At 39.7% G+C, this 25,113-nt stretch overlaps 1 protein-coding gene and 1 non-coding gene across 2 annotated transcripts in view; both read right to left on the bottom strand.

The window, feature by feature from the left end:
• Positions 1-1,408: 1,408 nt before the first annotated feature.
• LOC111863901 (RNA polymerase-associated protein CTR9 homolog) overlaps positions 1,409-25,113 on the bottom strand; it is a 40,582-nt gene continuing 16,877 nt past the window's right edge. The window contains exons 9-23 of the mRNA XM_023850712.2: positions 24,143-24,351; positions 22,438-22,619; positions 21,312-21,492; positions 20,589-20,737; positions 18,690-18,806; positions 18,006-18,151; positions 17,082-17,289; positions 15,149-15,387; positions 13,449-13,581; positions 11,735-11,871; positions 10,706-11,113; positions 6,294-6,359; positions 4,449-4,490; positions 1,728-1,801; positions 1,409-1,550 (exon numbers count right to left, since the gene is read on the bottom strand). Of these exons, the coding sequence (XP_023706480.1) occupies positions 1,507-1,550; positions 1,728-1,801; positions 4,449-4,490; positions 6,294-6,359; positions 10,706-11,113; positions 11,735-11,871; positions 13,449-13,581; positions 15,149-15,387; positions 17,082-17,289; positions 18,006-18,151; positions 18,690-18,806; positions 20,589-20,737; positions 21,312-21,492; positions 22,438-22,619; positions 24,143-24,351 (2,335 nt within the window). The 3' untranslated portion in view covers positions 1,409-1,506. The remainder of the gene's footprint in view (positions 1,551-1,727; positions 1,802-4,448; positions 4,491-6,293; positions 6,360-10,705; positions 11,114-11,734; positions 11,872-13,448; positions 13,582-15,148; positions 15,388-17,081; positions 17,290-18,005; positions 18,152-18,689; positions 18,807-20,588; positions 20,738-21,311; positions 21,493-22,437; positions 22,620-24,142; positions 24,352-25,113) is intronic.
• LOC111863947 lies at positions 12,484-12,614 on the bottom strand. The gene has a single exon (XR_002842705.1).

A 25,113-nucleotide genomic window follows, 5' to 3' on the forward strand; every position in this document is an offset into this window, starting at 1 on the left:
GACCATGTAGAATGCTGACATGTATACCTGTAAATATAGATGGCATATACTATTAATTTTGACCATTGCAAGTGCCACCCATCCTGTTGTTAGAGGGGGTGCCTCACATCGACAAAACCGCAAGTCTGATTTTGGGTGGGCTATGTACCAAGATTGACTGGCTGAATGACCATCAGTCATAACGTGACTTTGACTTCAGTGCTGACATGTAAAATTGTAAATATAGATGACATGTACTATTGACTATGACCATGGTAAATGACAGACCTGTCCTCTTGTCAGAGAGGATGCCCCACATTGGCAAAACCACAACCAACAATAACACAAAGCTGGTCTTGGGCCCCAGATGGGGCTTGACACCAAGACTGACTGGCCAACTGCCTGTCAGGCATAACATGAATTGGACTATATACAAATGATGCCCCTGCAGCATGTGGAACTCATCTTGCCCTGTTGGCAGACAATACCTGTATTTACACAACAGATATACATGGACATCATGTTCTCTGCAAGTTGCAATGTGGCCCAGTACACTGAAGTCATGATGTGAGCGATGGAGCATAAAGGTTAATGAAGGAATACTCATGTGATCTACTTCTCCATCCCTGAGGATGTGCTACAACTAAATGGACAGGACATCCACCTTGTAAATAATGTAACAAAAGGAACTGTACTTTTCTGTATAGGTTCTCATTATGGGTTTTAGTGTGCGACTTCAGCATGCAGGCATACACCACACCTGATGATGGCCCATGTGTTGCTGAAACATGTTGCAACAAATAATGGATGTATAAGTTTAATGCCATTTTAAAGTATTTAACAAGCACTTCTAGTGTATTAAATATATTTTTAGTGTCTTTTATATAAGGTTATTTTTGCATTATACAAAGTATACTTACTCGTATGATCTAAAAATGATGTCACAATGCAACAGGATGTTGAAAAATAATAATACCACACAGAATGCTGAAGGTTCATCTTTTCAGCAAACATTGCAGTTGCCATGTTCAGAGTAAATGTCTCAGGGTGTTCTGCATATACAGATGTTGGGGGCGAATTGTAGGAGACATGACTGGATCCTGGTTACCATGCTACCTGACACTCACTTGTCACCATGAGATTTTCAGAACAGATTCCAGAACCCCTAAGTCAGTGGTCCTGAAAATGGCAACTATAATGCTTGCCAGAACACTGGAAAACATTTAACATTCCATATGGTGTGCTCCTGAATGGAAAAGTCATGCATTAGAAAGGGCACTGATATTAAAACATAAACACAATTCATGTACTTTATTCTGTGATAAGGAAAATTATTCATTACACTGTAAAACAGGTGTGTACATAATAAAATCTGTCATTATGTACCAGAAAACAGGAACATGATTCTAAACATAACTGGAAGAACACATCACCCTGTGCATAACACAGCTACCAGCATCAAAAGACACTCTCGGAGACTGACAGGTGCACGTCATTAGTACGAAAGCACACCAGGTTCCAAGCTTCCTATTCACATTCATTACTGGAATTTCCTCCCTCTGTTCCAGATCCTGAAAGAAAGAAATGCCACAATACAGATTCTTCCTCTGGTCACAAAGATAGGACTTCTTTTTTGTTACTTGGAGTTGTATCTGTATAGTTAAAAGTTAAAGTTTTCTGTACTGTCACATTAAATATGTATCTGTAAGTGCAACTGTTTACTTCCTGTTTCATTAAGTTCTGCCTACCTGAACCCTTCTCATGTACTGGGCTGCCTGCTTCACTGCCAGACACAGACTTTCTGGACACTGGAGAGCCTGACCTGCAACAAGGAAATGAGTTCATAAAAACACAGTTCAAATGAATTAAGAAAGCAGTTTCTTGTGACTTAAGGTGGTAAAGGGCAATAGTCTTCAACCTGGGGTACACCTTACAGGGTACATAAAAATATATATATATATATATATGATTATTTTGTGGTAAATACTGAATAATCAAGGCCAGATTTAGGGTTAGCAACAGGAGACCCCAACATAAGGATATTCAATTTCAGAGTGACATTTCTCTCTCTCTGTCTCCTTTATGTGATTCTTATCTGAGCAGCTAGTTCCATTTTATTCCACAGTGTGTTGGAACATGACTGAACACTACTGGGTGGAATTAACATTTTCCCTAATACTGTTTTCACCACGCAATGAACCTACTTCAAAATAATGTTGAGGCAATAAACAAAGGGATGCACACCTTCATATTACCTTGTTCTTTGACAATTGCTGCTGCCAGCAATAGAAACATGGGAAGTGGTTGCTGGTTTTATGACTCAGAAATTCTAAATTATATTTTTGTAAAAACACCAGAACTTTTGCCTGGCCTTGCTCTTCCAGTTTCATTACTGCAAAATACTTTTCAGTTTAGTATCACAGTTCCAACAAGTCATGTCAGTAATGTTATATTTTAGCGTCCTGTTGCACTGATTTATGTCCATGATTTATTCCAACCGTCTTACAGTGCATACACTCATCCACCTCACTCTTCTGTCCTGCACTACATGTTTCGGCACAAAGGTGCCATCTTCAGGTGCTTTTTGGTTTACGTTAAACTACTTCACTGCATGCCTTGCTGTCTTTATACTAAATTAACTAAAATATATATTCATCATATATATTGATAAATATTAAATATNACGTAAATCGAAAGGCACCTGAAGATGGCACCTTTGTGCCGAAACATGTAGTGCAGGACAGAAGAGTGAGGTGGATGAGTGTATGCACTGTAAGACGGCTGGAATAAATCATGGACAAGTCATGTCAGATCTAACTCTGTGATCAGTTTAAGTCAGGTGTAAATTTCTACAAGCTTAGTGACGTGTCAGGCAGCGATGTGAGTATACATATGTGTGGTACATTATTGGCTCTGTGAATAATGATTAATAATTCATCAAAATTAATTTAATTTTACTTGACTTTGCTGTTCCATCTTAATGTCTTTCTGTGGGGTGTGGAAACTGTTGTGAAATGCTGGTCTGGTTTGTTTGCTTCATGATGAAGGCTCACTTTGCATCCCAGATTCTTGCAAATAAATTATAAGTGCATATTAGTCATAATTCACTCAGTTCCTTCTTGTAACCATGGCAGTAATAATTATTTTTATTTTCCATACTGCAACATGGATACATTTATTACAAAAAGGAAGTGTGATATCGATGAAAAAAGTGAAAATGAAGTGCTACAGTTTCTGTTCAAACCTGTGATGTTAGTGCGAGCAGTGTTGATTCATCTACAAGCCTAAAATTCCAAATATGTTAAAGCAGACAAAGTGACATACAGGTATTTCAATGGATCCTACATTAAATATGGATTTGATTCAAATCTCTGTGACCCACCTCTTCCACTCTGCATGATTTGCAACCAAATTCTATTGAACAGCTCTATGAAACTGTCTCTACTTCACTGATACTTAGTGACCAGTCACAGTGAGTATAAGGACAAGCCAGATGAATTTTTAAACGCAAAGCAGAAAATGTAAGTAAAACTTCAAATGTAATACATAATTTTATACAATGATCAAAGGTGGCATTAGTGACATCGTATGAATTAGCATCACTAGCTGCAAAAAATAAAATCATCTGTAGACTACAGTTCATTTCAAATCTCCTGGAAAAACACGGACCTCTGAAGACAATGTCAATCGCATTAGAGAGGCATTCCAGCGAAATCCACACAAATCAATTTGTCCTGCTAGCTTGCAGTTACAAATTCCACGTTCAACAGTGCATGATGTACTACACAAAAACCTCTGCCTAAAAGTGTACAAGATTCAAATGTTTCATGCGCTGAAACCGAGTGACCAAGTGACATAATCTTCACTGTCAACATGCTAGAAAGAATTGACACATCACCCAGTTTCCTCCCAAAATATGTGCTTCTTAAATAAGGTGATATTCCATGTCAATGGAGTTGTAAACAAGTTCACGTAAAGGAAAGTTATCCCTATGCTTAATTAACTAAACATCACGTCATGAAGATGTATGTGGGGCTGGGGACTTAGCTCCATCATTCTTGACCTCAGCACTAGACTGATGTGATCTGTCAGCTTCATGCCCTAGCTGACTTACTCCTGGGGAAAGAGCCCCCAGTACTCACTGGATAGGAGGTTGGGTGAATCCCAGGGCTTGTTTCGGCACTGTGAACAGATTTCTCTAAAAACTCTCTTGCCCCTGCTGGGAACAGAACACTGGTCATCCATCCTGTGGCCCATCACTACACTGGCTTATACCACTTTCATGTACCTTCCTATAAATATGCTTCCATGGAAGAATTTCACATGAATCATTTGCTGAAATACAGTATTTATCATGGAAGTTTACAAAATAGAAACCATTAATCTCAATGTGCCCATGTAAAAGAAAATCACTAAATTTTTCATCTCTGCAAAATTTTCTTTGGCATAATCCAAAATAAAGAACTTACCGACTGGATGACTGTGACCTTGCCCGACTACCAGATCTGCTCCTAAACAAGGAACCAAAAGAGCATAAGTATGTAGCAAAATATAGCAGGTACTTTCCTAGAAGAGATAACTAACTTCATGCAGATGAGCCCTCCTTGAGAAGGCACCAGTTGTGCTGCTACACAAGAACTTCCCAGCATTTTATGGAACATGAAGCTTCATCATGCTCACAAGAGCCCTCCACTTGTCCCCATCCTGAGCCAGATCAATCCAGTCTCTACCAAGATCTATTTTAATGTATTCACCCACCTACATCTTGATCTTCCTAGTGGTCTCCTTCCTTCTGGCTTCCCTATCAATTTCCTATATGCATTCCTATTCTCCCCCATTCATGCTACATGCCCTGTCCATCCAATCCTCCTTGACTCGATCATTCTTTCCCCGACCTCCCATCATTTCATCTCTCCAGTCCAAATATTCTCCTCAGCACCCTGTTCTCAAACACCTTCCATCGATCTTCCTCCCTTAATGTCTGTGGCCAAGTTTCACGCTCACACAGAACCACAAATAAAATTATAGTTTTATATATTCTAATTTTTGTTTTTAGACAGCAGACAAGAAGATAATAGGTTTTGGACTGAATGGTAGCAAGCATCACCTGAATTCAATCTCCTCTTCAAGTTTTGATTTGTCACTGTTGTTCCCAAATATCTGAACTGTATCAAATTTTCAAAACATCTGTTAGCTATCTTTATGTCATGATTGGCCCTGCATTCTGGTGACAGTACTTAGTTTTCTCTATGTTTACTTCTAGAACAACCACCTTACTAAGATCAATTAAAGTTTCTGTGTTTCTCTTTATGGTATCTATGTTATCACCCAGTAGATTCACATCATCAGCATAGAACAGCAGTGCAAGAAGAGATACAAAGAAAAATATACATTTAAATGAAACTGCTCTTGAAAAGTATTACCTCCCGGTATGTGAAACCATATAGCTTGGCAGAAGTTCACAGATGTAACAGACGAACATACTGCCTCCAGTATGTGAAGCCACATAGCTTGGCAGAAGTTCACAGATGTAACAGATGAACATACTGCCTCCATCTTTGGAGTCAAAGATGGAGGAAGTAGACTCCTCTGAAACATCAGGGTATATCTACTGGATTACGTGGCTCCACATCACAGACTGCAGGACCCTTCATAGTCACTGCAGTGAGAAATTCAAATCAAACATACCGCTACCAATAGTAACCAGTGCCTTATATACATAATCTTTCTTTCTGGCAAATGCACAAGGGAGAGTCAGTACATAGTCACAAATGGACATAAAATGTAAAACATGTGATATTCAAGCCTAGAAAAACAGTTAATTCTCAACATATTCTCCACCAACATTGATCCACTTGTCCCATCACTTTACCAGTGCATCAAAACCTGCTGCAGTGAAGTCTTTTGACTGTTGTCTCAGTCACTTCTGCACCTCCATTTCAATGTCTTCATCATCGGTGAAACATCTGCCACCAAGATGGGAATTTCTTGACCTAGTTTTGAACCGCTTTAAATGACAAACACTTCCCACTATAAACAGGAAACATTTCTTTATAACTATCTTTCTACAGAGTCCTTTTGCATACACTCCTCAAGCACAGTTGCCATTTTGACTACTAAAATAAGCCTCTAATCATGCACATCTGCCACCTAGACTGTCATAAAGATGGACTGTGCCACTATCTAGTGATACCAACAGAAAACCTATTACATCTATTACAGCTGTTTTACTTCCATTTGTGACCTATTTACTGACTCTCCCTCATATGAAGGGAACTCTGGAACTTACTTCACTGCCATGAGTATCAACTGACCTTGATACACTGCGAGACTGGGACTTAGCTGGAGAACCATGTCGTGAACACGAACCAGATTTTGACCTGGAAACAAGCAACTTGCATCAAATCTTATATGGTGGGGGGGGGGGTAAGGTGGATGTACAGATCTATGTATTCTTCATCTCAGAGCTGATTGGAGGTAGGTGGTTACCTTTACACCCCAGCCACATTACCCAGGGGAAAAAGCCCCCAGTATCCACTGGATAGAGGTCCAGTGAACCCCAGAACTGGTCTGGATAACATGGAGAGGATAAAAATCTTGCCTCTACTGGGACTTGAACTCTGACCTCTTGACTGTCTAGCCTGTAGCCAGTTGCTATACCAACTGCACAATTCCAGTTTAGCATATATCTTATATCTGTAATTACATGTTCACCCACATGAAAAGTGAACTTTCTTCATTAGGACATGATGCTTAGGTGAAATGCTGGTACAGAGTGAGTTGATATTCCTGTCGAATATGATTATGATGAACACATGAGAACCAAACTAAGTTTATCAGAAATTATGCAGTCAGAGAAGATCTCTCCATTATACATTAAACCTAAGCAATCTGTGCAAAGAAAACGAAAATCACCAAAAAGTAAATAAATTAAATCAGCAAATAATGACATGCTAAAACTACACTGCTTTTTTACACTAACTCCACAGGGTTGAATTCTTATTCAGAATCTAATAGTTGCTCAGATACTAACCAAACTCCCAAGGACCAAAACTTTTATAACTGTGTTCACAAGAACCCATCACTGGTTCTCGTCCTGAGTTCAACAAATCCATTCCACATCCTCACACCTTATTTCTTTCAAATCCTTAATAATGTGACATGTTGCGCAACGGAGAACCCCCCCCAGCAGTGACGTGGCAGATGAGTCAGCGCTCCGTCACCCCCCTCTGCACGGTGACGTAACGCGCAACGCAGCTGTGACGCGGGTAACATGGCGACGTGGCACCGGTTCCTACTGTGACAAGGCACTCATTACATAACACGCAAGCACTGCGGCTATATAAGGGAACTGCACAGCCGCTGGAGTCAGTTAACTTGTAGCCGTCCCCAGAGAGAGTTAAAGTGTATCAGCGGCAAAGACAGTTCTCCAGTCAGCAGCCTACAGTTGGAGTATAGCAGCGTTCGCGGAAAGAAGAACCAGACGTGTGTGTAATTGTGTAATTGGGAGTGTGTGATCAAGAGTTTTCAAGGCAGCAGTCTACGAGTTGAGTTGGAATCTAGCCAGTGGCGAGTTACGAGTTAGTGTGTGATAATCAGTGACAGTTTGTGATAACTGAGAATTAATTGGGAGTGTGTGATACAAAGACACTTACATAGCTCCCGTACTAAATACGTGTAGACTACTGAAGACAGAGCGAATTGATTTGCGAATAGGGTTATAAATTATGAAACCCCACAACAGTGTAAACAGATTATTGCAATTAGGGTTATAAAGTGTGAAACCCCACAACACTGTCATAATTAATTGTAGCTGTTACTTGTAGGTTGTTGAATAAACCAATTAACAATCTCTACGGCGTCTTCAGTAACAAAACACGTTACAATAATATTATTCTCCCATACATGCCTGTTTTCCTAATGATCCTTTTCCTTCAGTCTCTGTATAAATTCTGAAGTACGTAGGTAAGTCAGTAAGTAAGTTACAAATGAATATAGAAATTGAACAAATAAGGGTACTGATTTAAAAAATGCTTTTATTTCTCAACATAATCTCCCTGCACACTGAGGCACTTGTCTCATTGTTTCACAAACCCCTGAAAACCAGCCACATAAAATTCTTTGGGCTGCTGTTGGAACCAGGCGGTGACTGGGATCACGAAGGCATACTGCTCACCACATTTCAGCCTCAAGGACAAACCGTAAATGCTGACTCCTACTGTAACATCCTCAGGAAACTTCATAAGGCCATTCAACGGAAGCGACCAGGACTCCTCACCTCATGCTCTTGCATGACAATGCATGTCCCCACTCTGCCAAGACAAATGAGATGCTACAAAATTTCAGGTGGGAAGTCCTCGAGCATCCTCTGTATAGCCCTGACCTTGCTCCAAGCGCCTTCCATTTGTTCGGCCCTCTTCAACATCATCTTTCGGCTGAACATTTTCCCAACAATGAAGCTGTAGATAGGGAAGTCACTGCCTGGTTCCAACAGCAGCCCAAAGAATTTTATGCTGCTGGTTTTCAGGGACTTGTGAAATGATGGGACAACTTCCTCAATGTACAGGAAGATTATGTTGAGAAATAAAAGCATTTTTCAAATCAGTACTCTTATTTGTTTAAGTTCTATATCCATTTGTAACTTACTTACTGACTTACCCTCGCATATACTAACAGTTGCTACTCCAATAAGATCATAAAGAATATAAATCAAAACAAAAATATTGGGTAATTTTTAAGAGAAATATAGAACCATGGCATTTTGCAACCTACAGCTCGCAAGAAGTAAAACAGTGATAAACAATAGGATCATACAGGAATTTGTATCCTGGATGCTCACTGTAGTATGAAGGGAAAGCACTGAGCAGTAATATTCTAGGCTTGTACTTGGGAGGTGCTCAATTTGAGTCTCTGGTGAGGCACCAGCTATCATGACTGAGATCAAGTTCAAATCCAAATTTCTTTTGCATTCTACAAATCCATAGTAGAAAATCCTGTTGGATACAGAATAAGTCATATAGCTTACAATAAATGTGGAATTAATTATCAATTCCGAGTATTGTTTTATAGATAATGAAAGATAAAGAATAAAAGAACTGTGACATCAATGACCAACTTATAAATCAATTGAATAATTACACTGAATACTTAATGCAATTGTAGAATGCCAATATACCCAGTACAACAACTAAGAAGTTGGTAAGCAATATTCAATGACTTACTTACTTACTTACTCATGGAGCTGAGTCCTTCTGGAGGAGCTGCCAATTCTGCAGCTACTCAAGAATTTCCCAGTATTTTATGGAACCCTAAGGTTCATCACCATGTTCACAAGAGCCCTCCACTGGTCCCTATCCTGGGCCAGATTTATCCTATCCATACCATCCCATCCTATCTCTAAGATCCATTCTAATACTGTCCACCCACCTACGCCTTGGTCTTCCCTGTGGTCTCTTTCCTTCTGGCTTTCCCACCAATATCCTATACACATTCCTCGTCTCCCCCATTTGTGCTACATGACCTACCCAACTCATCCTCCTTGACTTGATCATTCTAATTATACTTGGAGAAGAGTACAAGTTATGAAGCTCCTCATTATGCAGTTTCCTCCAACCTCCTGTCACTTCATCTCTCTTGGGTCCAAATATTCTCCTCAACACCCTGTTCTCAAACAACCTCAGTCTATGTTCCTCCCTTACTGTCAGAGACCAAGTTTCACACCCATACAGAACCACAGGCAAAATTATAGTTTTGTATATTTTAATTTTTATGTTTTTGGACAACAGACGAGAAGACAAAAGGTTCTGGACTGAATGGTAGCAAGCATTACCCGAGTTCAATCACCTCTTAATTTCTACCTGAATCAGGTTTCGATCTGTTATCGTTCATGATATGTATGCAGTTGCCGTCTTGTAGTGCATTCAGTTTCACCTGTTACTTCATGACATGTTTCGGCAACATAGTGCCATCATCAGGTGCCCTAATTATGCTAATCTATTTCATTGCTTGCCTTTATAAAATTATTTAAAAAGTGTGTATTTGTCAACTATAATAAATTTCCACACACTAAAACTTGTTAAGATTATTCATCTTATGTGTCATAATTAAAACTTGCGTGTGGTTCTTCCACTATGGGAGTCATGACAACACTTGCAGCTAAGAAGGGAACACACATCACAAGACACGGTTTACACAGAATATAAGAAAAACGACCCCCATAGTGGAAGAACCATATACTGGGATGGATGGGCAAAATTGTTAATTTCATGAACATTTTTCTACACAAGTCTCTGCTTCTACAACCAAGCATGAATCTAATTATTTTCTTTTGCAACCTTAAGACTTTTGCCCCCACAACAGTAATCCCTTTATATCTGAGTGAATGCTGGGCAATGAAAGGAAAAGAAAAAAATTATATACCATAAAAGAAATGAATAAATATCAAAATTAAAAAATAACTCATACTCAACAAAATTTCAGAATATCATATCAACTGGATTCAACATGCCAACAAAATGCCAAACACACTTCAGAAACTCTTAAGCAATTATAAACCAAATAGATCACTTCACCATCGTCATTGAAGGTGCTGTCATCATTGTCGTCATCATCATCTCTTGTTGTTGTTGTTATTATTGATGATGATGATGGTGGTGGTGGTGGTGGTGGTGGTAATGGTGATGATGATGATGATGATGATGATGATGATAAACATATTGCTTACTACCTGGACCTAGAACGGGATGATGCACTGTTCCTTGAGCCACTTCTTGACCTCGACCTGGAGCGTGAACCACTCTTCCCAGATTCCGAGCCACTCCTTGAGCGCGACCCACTTCTAGATCTTGATTTAGATGGCGAGCCACTTTTTGATCTTGATGGCGAGCCACTTCTTGATCTCGACCGTGAGCCACTCTTTGATCTTGACTGAGACCGCGACCCACTTCTTGATCTTGATCCAGACTTGGATCTGCTCTTGGACCTAGACCTAGAGTGAGAACCACTCTTTGAATGAGAACGTGATCTGCTACCAGACTGTGACCTTGAGCGAGATCTGGAACGTGAACGACTGGATTCAGATGAAATTTTGCGCTTCTTTTTCTGTCCTCCACTCCTGTCACTTCCACTTTCTCCCCTGAAATCATAAAATATCCTTGTAAATATCACAGCTGTATCACCATCACAGCACTTGCACAAATTTCTAAGAGTTTAGAAATGCAATCTAATTTCAATTTAGAAACATTCAACACTGTGACTGTCTCATTTCATAGTGACACTTTATCCATCCTACAGTCCACAGCTTCATTTATGCCAGACCACATTATATGGCATTATATTCACTGTTGTGTGACGCTGTTTACAGAGGCGTTGCTTGGAACACTGCCAAGAGTTGTTTGCTGCTGCGTAGCAACCAGCGCAGTTCGGCTCAGCTTGGCTTGGCACAGCACAGAGAAACACCTCTTTCTTTACTGTTGCGTAACTTGGCAACTAACCATTAATCAAGAGTCTGTTTTTGTGGTAACTCGTTCCACGTCCCGTTGCCAAACAACAGCTTGACATGTCACAATATTATGTATTAATATAAAGGCAATTCCAAAACTGCAAATATCATTCCCCTAAGCCTCAATTTCCCATATGGCCTTGGTCTTGGCAACTACACTTTCACCAATCACAGTGTTATTTTTTTTCCAGGAATGTGACCCTTGCAGTTGGTGATGGATTGCCATACTGTACTGATAAATTTCCTTACACTTACCCACTTGCAATCTTGAGTTGGTTACTGTCGCTGTCAGATTCACTTGTTGAAATGGTAGCCTTAGAAACAATGCGACTCTTCTGGCGGGCCGAGAGCCCATCATCCGCATTGTTCTTTCTGCCTCGACCTCGGGGTTCCTTATAGATACACAAACATAAGAACATCAAAACCTTGCATAAGCATTTTTTCAAGAGATCTGGCACACAGTAAATTTTACTTGCATTAAGTCATAAAATACAAACTCCAGTTGATAAAATTAGTATTACATACAAGTGTTAACAACACAATATGGATATTATGGAACAGGGAAATCTCAAAACAATGCAAATAATAATCTATAAGTATACTGCAGACTCATTAACATATAACACCAAAACATGGACCATCACAAAGAGAATCACAAGCCAAATCCAAGCAGTGGACATAAAATTATTCAAAAGTATTAAGGGAAAACAAGAATTAGAAAAGAAATTTTAAGGAGGAAGTTGGATTTTAAATTTTGTTAGAAGAGAAAGTGTGAATATCAACTGTTTCTACCACAGTCAAACTAAATTGAGGCACAAGTTCTGCTAGGTCCAAAATTTCTTACACTAAATGTAACATATTTCCCAAGTAAAAATTCACCAAATACAGGAAAATAATAAACTTTTTATATTGGGCTTCAACTGGGAAAGAAACAAGAAAATACTATTTGTTAGATACAAGATTTCTCACTACATGCGGCTACACAACTGTTTGGTTTCAGACTACACTGTATGCCCCGTATCTGTCTGTAATTCAAATCTCAACACATTACAGTCATCAGAAAGCACATATTCATGTTGGGAGAAAAGTGACAAGTGACTAACAGTTTACAGACACCTGTGTATCACTTCTCCCTCATCACCAATGTTACCTCTATCACATTCACAAAAGGAAGGGCTGAAATTCCTAGTCCTTCTACATCTACATAGTTATTATGCAGCTTTCCTCATTCTCCTGGCATATGTTACTCCTTAGCTACTCAATTAAATTCAGCCTCTTTCATTTGGAGTTGAGCCTATATTAGTAACTATAATTTTGCATTAAAAAAATGTTACCCCAGACATCACTCCCGCATTGTATTCAGCAGCCCAGACACTAATTACACTGACGGATTTTTTTTCAGACATTTCCTTGATCACCCAGACAAATACTAGGATAGCAAAGTTGACCCTTTGCTTAATCAAGCACTATGAATGAAGGCATATGCAGTAGTGGAGGTATACCTCCATGTATTCTTAACCTCAATACTACATGTCCTACCTCCTTTACTTGCAGGGAAAGAGCCCGTGGTACCCATTGTATAAGAGTGTTGGTGGGGTCCACAGCCACTCTGGATGCTGTGGAAAAAATATAATTTCTTGTCCCTACCAACTGAACTCCAATGTGTTGCAGTCATCCAGCCTGTAGCCTATCACTACACCGACTCAGCTAAAACCAAAGCCAGAGGTCATCACTTAATTTCAAGAACTATCACTAAATCTGCCTGCAACGACTGAGGAAAACCATAAAAACCCCTCAGGACGATCAGTTTCCAGCCTGAGATATGAAACCTGGGTCTCCAAAACATGAAGCCCAAGCACTACCAACTCAACCACAAGATTGATTGCCTATCGAAGTACAAGTATGCATTTCTCACATACCTCTTCCCATTAGCTCTGCATCTAATGACATATTCTAAACATACACATACTTTCTGCAGCTTGCGCCCACGCCTATTCTTGGGTCTCTCCTCTCCAGAATCTGTGTCTCTCTCTGCTTGCTGTTTCTCCCGTTTCTTCCGAGCACCTCCAACACGGCCCTTACGTTTCTTCTCACCATCAGCACTATGGACAAATGAATTATTTTACTGAGATGTTTACAGATGCTTCAGCAAATGCTATTATACCTACATCTGCAATATTTACAGCTGCTAAAAGTTAGTGATCCAGTGGTACTAACAGGCCCAACTGAGTAGAACTTTCCTCCCTCACACTTGATAATAGTAGCACTCGGTTTCCAAAATAATGTATATAGAAAACTCAACATGATGAACAATGTCCAAAATATATCTAAATCCCTATTTAGTGAATCTCTGGCAAAATGGATCTTCTTACTTCAAACTGAGGTTCTCATTAACAGGGCATTACACAAAGTTACAAGACACAATTCACCTCCATCCAGACTTACAAAATATAATTATGATAAAATAATTTCTTTACACAAGCGAAGAAAGTGCTTCTATACAAATAAATATATAAGGAGGGGAGGCACAACAGATCACTGTGGCTGCAGTGCAAGGGTCAAGAAGGCTCACCCTTTATACATACATTCATTCATTCATTCATTCATTCATTCACATTCAATATTTATACAATGAAATCAAATTAATTTCTAAAATAATCATCACATATGAAACATGCAAAATGACTGTGCAGAACAATTTCTGGCATGCAGGAAACACAAATGACAGACTGCTGTTTCACCCACAATTGCATTAAATCAAGGTACAAGTTCTGAAGATTGAAAATTTCTTACAAAAAATCAAAATTCACGAAATGTGGGAAAACAATGCTTGCTCCCAGATGAAGCCCAAAATAACAATCACTAAAAATGGGATTTCATGGTAACAGAACAGACATACCCTGAACAAGTTCTTGTGAGCCAGGTTGTTAGTATGATCTTTCATGAAAGACAGTCACTTAAACCTTTGCAGACCACAACGAATCAGATAAATTCTATGATCCTGCATTAAAACTATCACAGCCAAAGCTATTAGCTTGTTGTTAATCAATTAACATAAAATGTCTGTCAACAGATGACATCAAGTGTGACACACTAACGTCTAAAGGAAAGAACATGCTTTCATATGACCCATACCTGTGGTCATTTGCAGGCCATTTGAGGAAGCATTGCTGCTCCTTGTGTATGAGAGCATTTACCCTTAAGTGGCCTTGGTGTTTCCAGCAGGTAGTTCTGCTATAGGACTTGGCAATCAAAGAATTAAACTAAAGTAGCAGACTAACATAAGAACAATTACAGAACTTGGAGATAAATACCTTAGAAAATAAATTAATAAATAATAGAATAAGATGGTATAGAAACATTTCAAGAATTAATGAAGAGAGAACCCCAAGAAGGTTTTGAAAATGATAATAAAAGGAAAATTCCCTAGAGGAAGATGAAAAACAAAATCAGTACAGGCAAGGAAAGATGTCATGCAGAAGTAAGAACATAGAACAAAGCTGAGGAGGAGCTTTGGGAAGACAGAGATAGGATGCATGTTAAAGATGACCCATATGATAGTAGAAACAACAGACAAAGAAGAAGGCACTCAATGGAAAAGGAAAAAGGAGCGAAGTGATGACTGCTGTCAAGCAATCTCTACTTCACTGACCACCAAAGCCATCCTACCTGCGTCGTCTTTTTTTTGTTCTTTCACTAGGCTTGTCCACACCACTTCCAACTCCACCACCATCACTCCCACCTGAGTCAGAAATGTACTCAGTACGTTTCCGTCCTGCTCCCTTTTTAGTGGGCTTCTCGTTGGGCATATCACCAAAGAGGAGGGCATTTTTTGTTTTCTCCCGGTACTCTTGACGCTTCTTGAGTAATTCCTCAATCTCTAGCCTCTTCTTCTCTTCCAGTTTCTTCTGCTCAGACAGAAACAAGACATAATGAAATACAACAAAGAAGCCAAGCAACACTACGGAACACTATGGGATAACCATTTACACCTTGATCACAACTTAACTTTCAAACCAAATTTAATATTCATGTGTGGTCATCTACACCTCCTTAACTGATTAAGTAACTGCCTGACAAACCCCCTGAACAAGACTTTATCCTGAGAACCCAACAGTCATACAATAACTTAATAAATTCCTCACCTCTTATGTAATTTGAAGGTTCAGTAAATTAAGGTTATTTACTGTCTTCTGGGACATTACACTGTGTAGTTTGCTACACTGGTACCGTTTCAGAGGAACCTGCAGCCTCCATCTTCTGGGTAGAAAAGTAAGTTTTCTATCCAGAAGACAGACACTGCAGATTCCACCAATACATCTGTATCCACATATCAAACTATGCAGTGTAACATCCTTGATGACAATACTGTTCACAGTCACCACCATAAGAAACTCAAATCATTCACTACTGCAGCTACAAGAGCTTGTCTCTAGTCCCTATCCTGTGCCACATATCCCTTTTCTTTAAGACCTGCTTTAATATTATCTGGATCTTCCCAACTTTGTAAGTTGGTATGAACTTGGTATCAACATTATGAGAAGTCAGGAAAAGATATGAAACCATGCAGGGCAAAGACAAACCCAGGATCTGATAAATAAGAAGCAGCACAGTCAATCAATACACAGCAGCACTTGGTTCCTGAGGATACAAAAAAATGTGTACTGAATACAAAATGTATTTTTCATTTTTACAGTCAGCATTTCTTTAATACATTTTTAACTGTAATAAATATTTATTGAGTTACATGCAGCCCATGTTGAGTTGGCGGTCTCCCATCGGGTGCCTATCCAGGTGACGGATAGGGGGATGTTCATCACCTATATGGATGGAGGGTGCCGGGGAAATAAAATACTCGGGGCAGACCAAAACTGCAGGGGAACTACAGGGGCTAGGGGTATGGGTCCCTGACAGAAAAACTCTGGTCCTCCTGGTATAGGGTTATGCATAAGGTTAACTATCTCATTGTGTAAAACAAATCAGTTCAGAAACCTACAGCACAGCCTCAAATAGGAAGATCTATACCAAAAGTGTAAGAGGTAGACCAAAACTGAGATGGTACGATGATGCCAGAGAAGGCCTTAGGATACTGAAAGTTAAAGACCGGAGATCCACTGCAATGGAGAGTGATGCTTGGTGGCTCTTGGTACAGGAGACAAAGGTCCACAAAGGACTGTAGAGCCAGTTGGTAAGGTAAGAGTTACATGCAGAAATGCATGCACGTCTTCATAAATAAAGTATCTGTTACTTCTGCCCCATTTCAGCCAAAACTGGAGTAGGTCAACAAATTTTAATGAAAGTACCAAATACTGAATTTCAAGCAAATCTGATGAGTAGTTACAAGTAGAAGACAGACATGAAAAGAAAATATGTAATTTCTTTTTAATTTTTGTAATGTGTATGCCAAAAATGAGGTAAGAACTTCCAGGAATAAATTATGATACCTTAATACCATAGTGAGGCTAACAAGATTTTTTCTGTCAGAATGTAGTTTGTTAGCATCACTGTGGATCCCTGCATTGCATATGCTCCAACCTTTACCATGTTCCTGAGTTACATGTGCATTTCTACTCTTACAGGGAGAACATCTGGTTCACTGTACCTGTTCTTCCATCTGCTTGAGTCTAAATGCCTCCCGCTCTTCTTCTTGCTTGCGTCGCAACTGCCTCTCTTCTTCATCTACACGACGGGCACGAGCCACATGGTACTGGGCCTGTGACAAAAGATCCTGGCACTGACGAGACTCCAGGCCTGCCAATGTGACATCATAACGCATTCGGTCCCCATGGACAGACAGGTAATTGAAGTATCTGCAGTAACAAGAAAGAAACTCACTCTATTGTTTTACAGCGACACACCAACTGCTAATAACAAAATGAGGTACGGCAGGCTATTACGAATGCTCAGTTTGGAGAAACATGAAAGAAAGAGGTTGTGGCAAATTCTAAAGTACAGTGGATTCCTACTTCATGCTTAACCCATTAACTCACAGTGGTAACTGTATGTATCATATGATTTAACACTTAAAAACTTGGCATTCTGCCCATAGACTACATTCCTGTGTTCATATAATTCTCACAATGAAAAAAGCCATTATTTCCAAACAGCATTATTATCTGACCTAGGTCTGCATCCAGCTACAGGCCAATGATTTGGAGCTCTATTCCTGGCAAGGGAAAAAAGATTTTTCTCTTCTCTGTAGCATCTAGAATGGCTCTAGGACCCATTCAGTCCCAAAAATAATGAGTACCAAGGCCGTTTCCCCAGGGTTAAAGTGGCCAGGGTGTGAAGATGACCATCTCTATCTAGTGCTAAGGATAAGACTGATGGAGCTATACCTCAAATTAATTAAGTACAAGAAAAACTGTACCTTTTTACATTTATCTAAGTCTGACGTGGCAGTCTGGACAAACAACTAGTAAACAATCAGAGCTGATCATGGCAGTGAATGTGTTACAATGATGTGAAATGTGAGGGAATCATAACAGCATACTCAATTTATTCACAGGAAAGGAGCCGTACTCACTTATGGGAAAGTCCAAGCTCATGCACGGCCTGTAGCACAGTCTCAAGGGTTGATTTCTCATCCTTCAAGATTTGTGTAGCGAGACGCTGTAGCACCAGGGCAATATTGTAAAGTAACACGGTGTCCTGAGGTGCTACTCGTCGAGCCTATGAACAAATTACCACCATTAGCTGCTGAAAGTCATAATTCATTTTGAGCTACAGCACAGCCTAAAGATTAAATAACCCCTGTAGTGCAGTTGGCACTTATTCTGTCATAAAATTTTGCAGAATACAAAGACATATTAATATAGTAACAAGAATGCACTTTTGGAGTCCATTCAAAGGCATTTTCCTTCACTTCATTATTCTGAGTATTATTCCATAGCAGCATATCTCCAGCCAGTTGAATCCAGTTCACATTACCATAATATGTCAAGTTTGCTTATCTTTCAATACTCCAACGTTCTGATTCCACAAGTGATGCCTTCACTGAACAGGCTGGTGTAGAAGCAATGCTTTTTTAGACTTATATTCAGGAGATGCTCATTTTGAATCTTGGCTGGGACACTGGCTACTTTGACTGATGTTACTGTTTTACTCAGTCCCTCAAGGAAATCTGGGAGAGTACTTTGATCAGACTATGATCACTCCTAATTCATCATCATCATCAATTATCCTAACACCACAAAACAAACCAACCCACCTTTAGAAGCGTCATCTTGGCTTCTTTCAACTTTCCTGCCTTGAAGTACGCTCGTGCCAAATACTGAAGCACTTCCACGTTGTGATGCTTGTAGAACTTCCTCAGGCAGTTCTCATACTGCAACATGACACTTAAGTTATTGCTGATTCATTATATACCAATACTACCAACTGAACAGGATATGAGAAATGATTGTCATGAATCAGAAACAACTGAACTAGTAAGGTAACTGGTAACATTGTAGAGGAAAGTGATCATGATTTTAACATAAAAGGTAAAGGACTCTTAAGCATAAAATAAAACAGACAAACAGAAACAAAACTGTATAAACCACACAGAAAGAATAACTAATGAAGAAACAGTGAAATAGAATAAACCAAAAAGACATGGAGGCCATGGAAGACCTTAGGAAAGATAAAATGAGTATTCAAATGTGACTGCCTACACCACGATGGGACCAGGAAGGAAAAAGAGGTGGAGCCCCAATGATTCTTGGCCTTCACATGGAGGTATGGCTCCAGCTCTAACCATTAGCACCAGATGGAAGTGAACATTTAGGATCATGCCAAGACCATTTTATCCCCAGGAAAAGAGCCTCAGGTACCCATTAGATAGGATGCTGGGCAAACCCCATGGCTACAATAGCACAGGAAAGATGTTCACTCTGGTTTGGACCTGGATCCCAAACTGCCAGTCATCCTGACCTCAGCTTAGTTACTAACCTGAAAAGGTCACCCACCTCTTCAATTTCAAGCTTTCTTCTCATAATTTTCAGTCGCTTCATTTGAATTTTATACATGACACTCTCAGGCTTGCTCTGGATTTAAACAAGACTTCCCTAATGTCAACATGAGTCCAACAGGGGGCCTGATAGGATCAAGTCAGGGAATCTTTAACGGGACCATACTCAGCAACACATCGTACTCTAGTCTGATATGCTAAGCCAGTATTTCCCAACTTTCAAATTCTGCAGACATGAGCAACCCTTCCTCATCCTGTGACCACCTTATTCACAACACTTATGCTTATTTATGTCATCTGTACTAAAAGAGGTTGATACTTAGTTATGTATTTAATATAACCATTCTCTAATACAATGTGATTCTAAATTATTGTCGGGGTTTCTGTGGCCTATAATTTTCAAACTGGAAATAAAAAAAAATAAAACTGCTTATAGAATATGAAAGTGTAACTTAAAAAGTTATATTTGGCAATGCTGTACTCGCTGCATTGATGTCTGGAAGAAAATATGTCATACCTCAAAATGTCGACTGTTCAAGAGAAAGCAATGGGCATACTTTGGTTTCTCAAAAGAAAGTCTGTTATTAAAATGCAATGTTACAGAACTCAATATAGAAGAGATCCACCTTTAGATAATGCTATCCAATGTTGGTTAAAGCAATTTCAAGACACTGGTAGTGTTCTGTACCAAAAAGGAGCGGGGAGACTAAGCACTTCACAGGGAGATGTTTATCAGATCCAGTAAGTGTTTTTTCGAAGCCCACAAAAATCAACTAACCAAGCTTCTTTGCAGTTAGGTATGTGACAAACAACTGTTTGGAGGGTTGTTCATAATCGCCTTCACCTCCATACTTACAAGCCACGGAAACCCCGACAATAATTTAGAATCATCCTGTATATTAGATACAATTTTGTTTTCAAGGGCCATCTAGTTTAACTTTTTTAATTTCATTCATAGAATTTGTTTACAAAATAATGTAATTCAGTAGTGAATTGCAAAGCAATACTGCTTTATAACCTTGACTGAAAATGTAAAAATAATATCAAATGTGTTCCTTACAAAGCTAAACCTCTATGAAACAACTACAAAATATTGACAAACCACAAGCAGTCTGCAGACCACAGGTCGGGAAAGTGTCTAAAACAACATCAACTTACCATCTGTATGGCACTGACATACTGCTTCTGTTCCACATAGATGTGTGCGATGTTCAGCCAGACATCACAGAACTCTGCTGTAGCTTCACGGACTTGGGCAAATATGTCCCGTGCCTCATTCACACAGCCCTTATGAGCCAGGACAGCACCTACAATGGCCATATTTTAAACATCAGATTACTGATACATCACTTACCAGGTATTATCCTAAAGACTGCAGTCTTCTGGGATGTGATGCCATAGAGCCTGGTAGACTGCTACCAACATTATGGAGGAATGTGCTACTTCCATCTCCCACCTTGATGACAAAGGCTGTAGTTCATGTGAATCTTGGTAACCATCTACTAGACAATATGGCACCACATCCTAGGAGACAGTAATCCTGACAGCCACAGCCATGAGAACCTCGGACCTCAGAAGATACCCTCACGTGCATCCTACAGAAGTGACTAAGCAGGCTGTTTTAGTGGTACCGTTGGAGTGCCGTAATACCTGATGTGTCCAATCCAAACCTCAGCTGAGCCAAAAACTCTTCTGATTCAAGTTTATTACAATTTCTCCTCAATCTTTCAGCTGACAACAATTTGGCACTGGGATGTCTTCTGAATGAACAACAGGCAGGACACAAAGCCAAACAACATTCCATTTAGTACACTGTTCAACTGTAAACAAAGTTAAAAAGTAACCCAATACCACTACTAATGGCTCAAGAAGGATACTTACCTATACCATTGGCAGCCCAGATGTTACGAGGGTCATTACGAAGTACCTGCTTATACATAGCAAGTGCACGATCCTGGTGACGTTTCTCACGCTCTTTGTCCCGGGTCGGCTGGTGAAGTGTCTGGAGCCACACATTGCCCAGAGCTATCTGTGAGTATGCATCATTTGATGTGGTAGAGTTCTGCAAACACAAAGTCACAAAGAAATATGAAGAAGTGTTACACACTTACTATCAACAGCACAATTCCATTTAATATTCCTCAATTTATGATGTTTCTGACCACTCAACATTCAATTTCAACTGTCCCAAGTCAATAACCTCAGTGCCAAGTATCCATCTTTTAAGATTTCCCTCATTTCTCCTCAAATTAACTTTCAATGAGGGTTTCATAGCAATATTTCATATTCTGTGCACACTATCCACAAGTGTACACAAGGCCACTTTTTTATAAGGGTTAGTTTGTCAAAATGATCCCAAAATGACATCCAAAATGTGTACACAAAAAGTTATGACTATCATTTTGGTTTCTTCCTGTATCCAAGTACCCTTACAAGGAGAAATAAAAGCCAAGTTCAAACAATGGATACGAAAGTTCTGAAAAGTACTGAAGAAAAAACAAGAAGCAACAAAATTAGAAATGAAATTTCCAAAGACTATTGAATTAAAAATTTGTTAACAGAGTTAGATGAGGAATTACAATGATCTGGTAACACAAAACAAATGGACAGAACAAGTATCCCAAGGACAGTGAACAAAAACTTTTGGGAAAGAGATCTTGGGACAGTGAGAAACAAGATGACAGGGCCAAATGTGCTGGCATAGTAGTGATACTTGGCTCATATGTGGGAGCTGCCCACCCTGAATATCCGGTAGAACAGTTGCCATCCTGACTGATTCCTGTGGTCTTCATCAATGCCTCCAGGCATATACCAGGATAAGGACTCATTTATCATCTTCCACAGTTTATCTGTAGTTTTCAGAATTCAGGACAGATAGACCATCTCCCAAACACGAAGCCAAAACCACTATACTGACCTAGTTCTGCATGAAGCAAGTCCAATGAAACTTACATATATATTCAAGTTTTGCTGCAAGCTGCAACAATGGCCCCATTAAAAAACTCACCTTCAGCACACGCTCAAACTTCTTCTGTCCTGGACCCCATTCCATTTTGGCAAGATGGAGGTTTCCAAGCAGTGACCATGCATCTGGATGTTCATTGTTGATTCTCAGAGCTTCCTTGAACCAATCTGATGCCTCATAGATTTGTCCCTTGTCTCGTGCCATACACCCCAAGCGAAGGTAACCTGTGCAATGAAGTACCAAACTTAACACCATGTAAAACTTGCTGTAAACATTATCATACTGGGTAACTATTATATAAGAGCCAGGATAGCAGTCTGGCTACAGGTTGGATGTCCACGGGGTTAGTTAAAGTCCCGGTACATGAAAGAATTTTCTCCCCTCCACATCACCCATACAGGTTCTGGGACCTACCCAGCCTCCTACGCAATGGGTATCAGGGATTTATCCCCCAGAAGTAAAGTGGCCGTGGCGTGAAGCTGACCACTCAGCTCCAACTAGTGCTCAGGTCAAGAATACATGCATCTATACATCAACTCCCTTATTACATTTTTTAAACTACTTATGTAAGTAACTAACTGACTGGTCACGCCACAGCTCAAGCAGTTAGTCGCTGGCTCCCCTCAGCGGCAGCCCGGGTTCAAACCCAGGTCTGGTCAAGTGGGATTTGTGGTGGACAAAGTGACGCTGGGGTAGGTTTTCTCCAATTACTTCGGTTTCCCCTGTCAATCTTCATTCCACCAAATTCTCCATCATCACAATCACCTGGGGCAGTTACAATAGGCTAATCAGTGGCCACAGTGCCGAGTGGACCCAAATGGACTCCACCCCCCACTTTGCAAATTAAAAAAAAAAACTAACTGACTAGTTATCTGTCACTATGGAGCAGAGTCGTTTGTTCAGAAATTAGGAGTCATTCAACTAGTCAAGGAATCTCCTGCCTTCTGTGAAGCCAATAGTTCATTATTGATTCATATAAGCCAATCACTGGTCACCCATCTTGAGCCAGATGAATCCAGTTTGCATTCTCCTACCTTATTTCGTTAACAGAAATGTTAATACTATCATCCTATCTATTCCTAGTCTCCCAAGTCATCTCTTCCTTTCAGGTAACATCATACTGCCTACATGAAAGCCATTCTACACTCTGCTTGCCCTCATGGGTTCATGAACTTCTTTCATAGTTTATCTAACACCACATTCTCGGCTACATAGGTTACATAATTTTGAATGGAAGCATACTATGAATGATGTGCTGCTGCACTCTGGTACAAGACTGAGTTAAAATATACTAACAAGAGAAACAAAATTAAATTCATCTGGCACCACCAGTACCAAATTTCATACCGAGCAGGTCAGCTCAAGAGCTAATGATTTTCATTTGGATTTGGAAGATGTGTGGTTCAGAACTCAGGCAGGACACCAACTATCTTGACTGAGTTCTTCACACTTTTACTCAGACCCTCCTGGTAAATGCCAAGACAGTAAGTTGAAATAAGCTACAACCACTTCCTTCCACATCCTTTCCAATTTATCATTCATTAATCATCCTGCCACTCAATCCTATACAGTCTGAGCTATTGACAGCACTGTTAAATAAACCACAAACTAAACATCGCCCATGTTCAATAGCCTCAGATATGAATCATGCAGAAGGAAAACTGGATCTCCCTAGCATGCTTTCCATTTATGCATGTTTGTGCAAAAAACTTATAAAAATGTACATAGAAACATAGTTTGTACTTACAGTCAACATAATTTGGATGTTCTTTCAAAATATCCTTGTACAACTTCTCAGCGCGGTCAAACTGACAGAGGGACTCATTGAGACGTGCCAGGTTGTACGTCGTCGTAACGGCAATAGAGTTGTAATACTGTGGGTCCTGTTCTGCCTCTACCTTCGAGCGACTCAAGGAATCTTCAAGGTTCCTCTTTGCTTCCTCCAAATTACCCAATCTTGCAACAGACAGTAACAAAAATCAAACTATAATACTGTTTTACACACACGAAGACATGAAAAATGGTACAGTTAAATAGAGTGCAATAGAGTTGTAATACTGTGGGTCCTGTTCTGCCTCTACCTTCGAGCGACTCAAGGAATCTTCAAGGTTCCTCTTTGCTTCCTCCAAATTACCCAATCTTGCAACAGACAGTAATAAAAATCAAACTATTATACTGTTTCACACACATGAAGACATGAAAAATGGTGCATTTAAAGTTCTTACCCTTACCACGTCAGAGATGATGCCATGAGGACTACAGTTGTGACAATGCGAGGAAGACTGGTTTGGAACACTTCATAAATTGCATACAAAATTAAATCGCCATTAACTTCTCAGTTGCTATCTGCTATTATAGTAAGTGTACAAAGAATACCCATATTGATTAGCAAGGAATCCCTTACCAAATGTTTTAACTTCGTCATTGATCAATTTAATAATGAGGTGGATGCTAGCATATGGAACTAACATGATAGCTTCTGAACACTAAACTGAGGAATAACTTAAATGGATGAAATTTAATGTTGACTGGGCATGACCTCTCGCTGAGCTTCTACATTAACGTGGTGAGGAGGTCTGTGGGTCCTGATCATCTGAAGAGCTGTGCTAGTGCCAACAGGAGGTGTGCTGCTGGTAGGGTCACCTATGCTAGGTAGATAGAAGGTAGGGGCCAGATAAAAGGCAGTCAGCAGCCTCATCTCAGAAAGCAAGAAGTTCT

Source organism: Cryptotermes secundus, unplaced genomic scaffold, assembly GCF_002891405.2.
Source record: "Cryptotermes secundus unplaced genomic scaffold, Csec_1.0 scaffold171, whole genome shotgun sequence".
NCBI lineage: Eukaryota > Metazoa > Arthropoda > Insecta > Blattodea > Kalotermitidae > Cryptotermes > Cryptotermes secundus.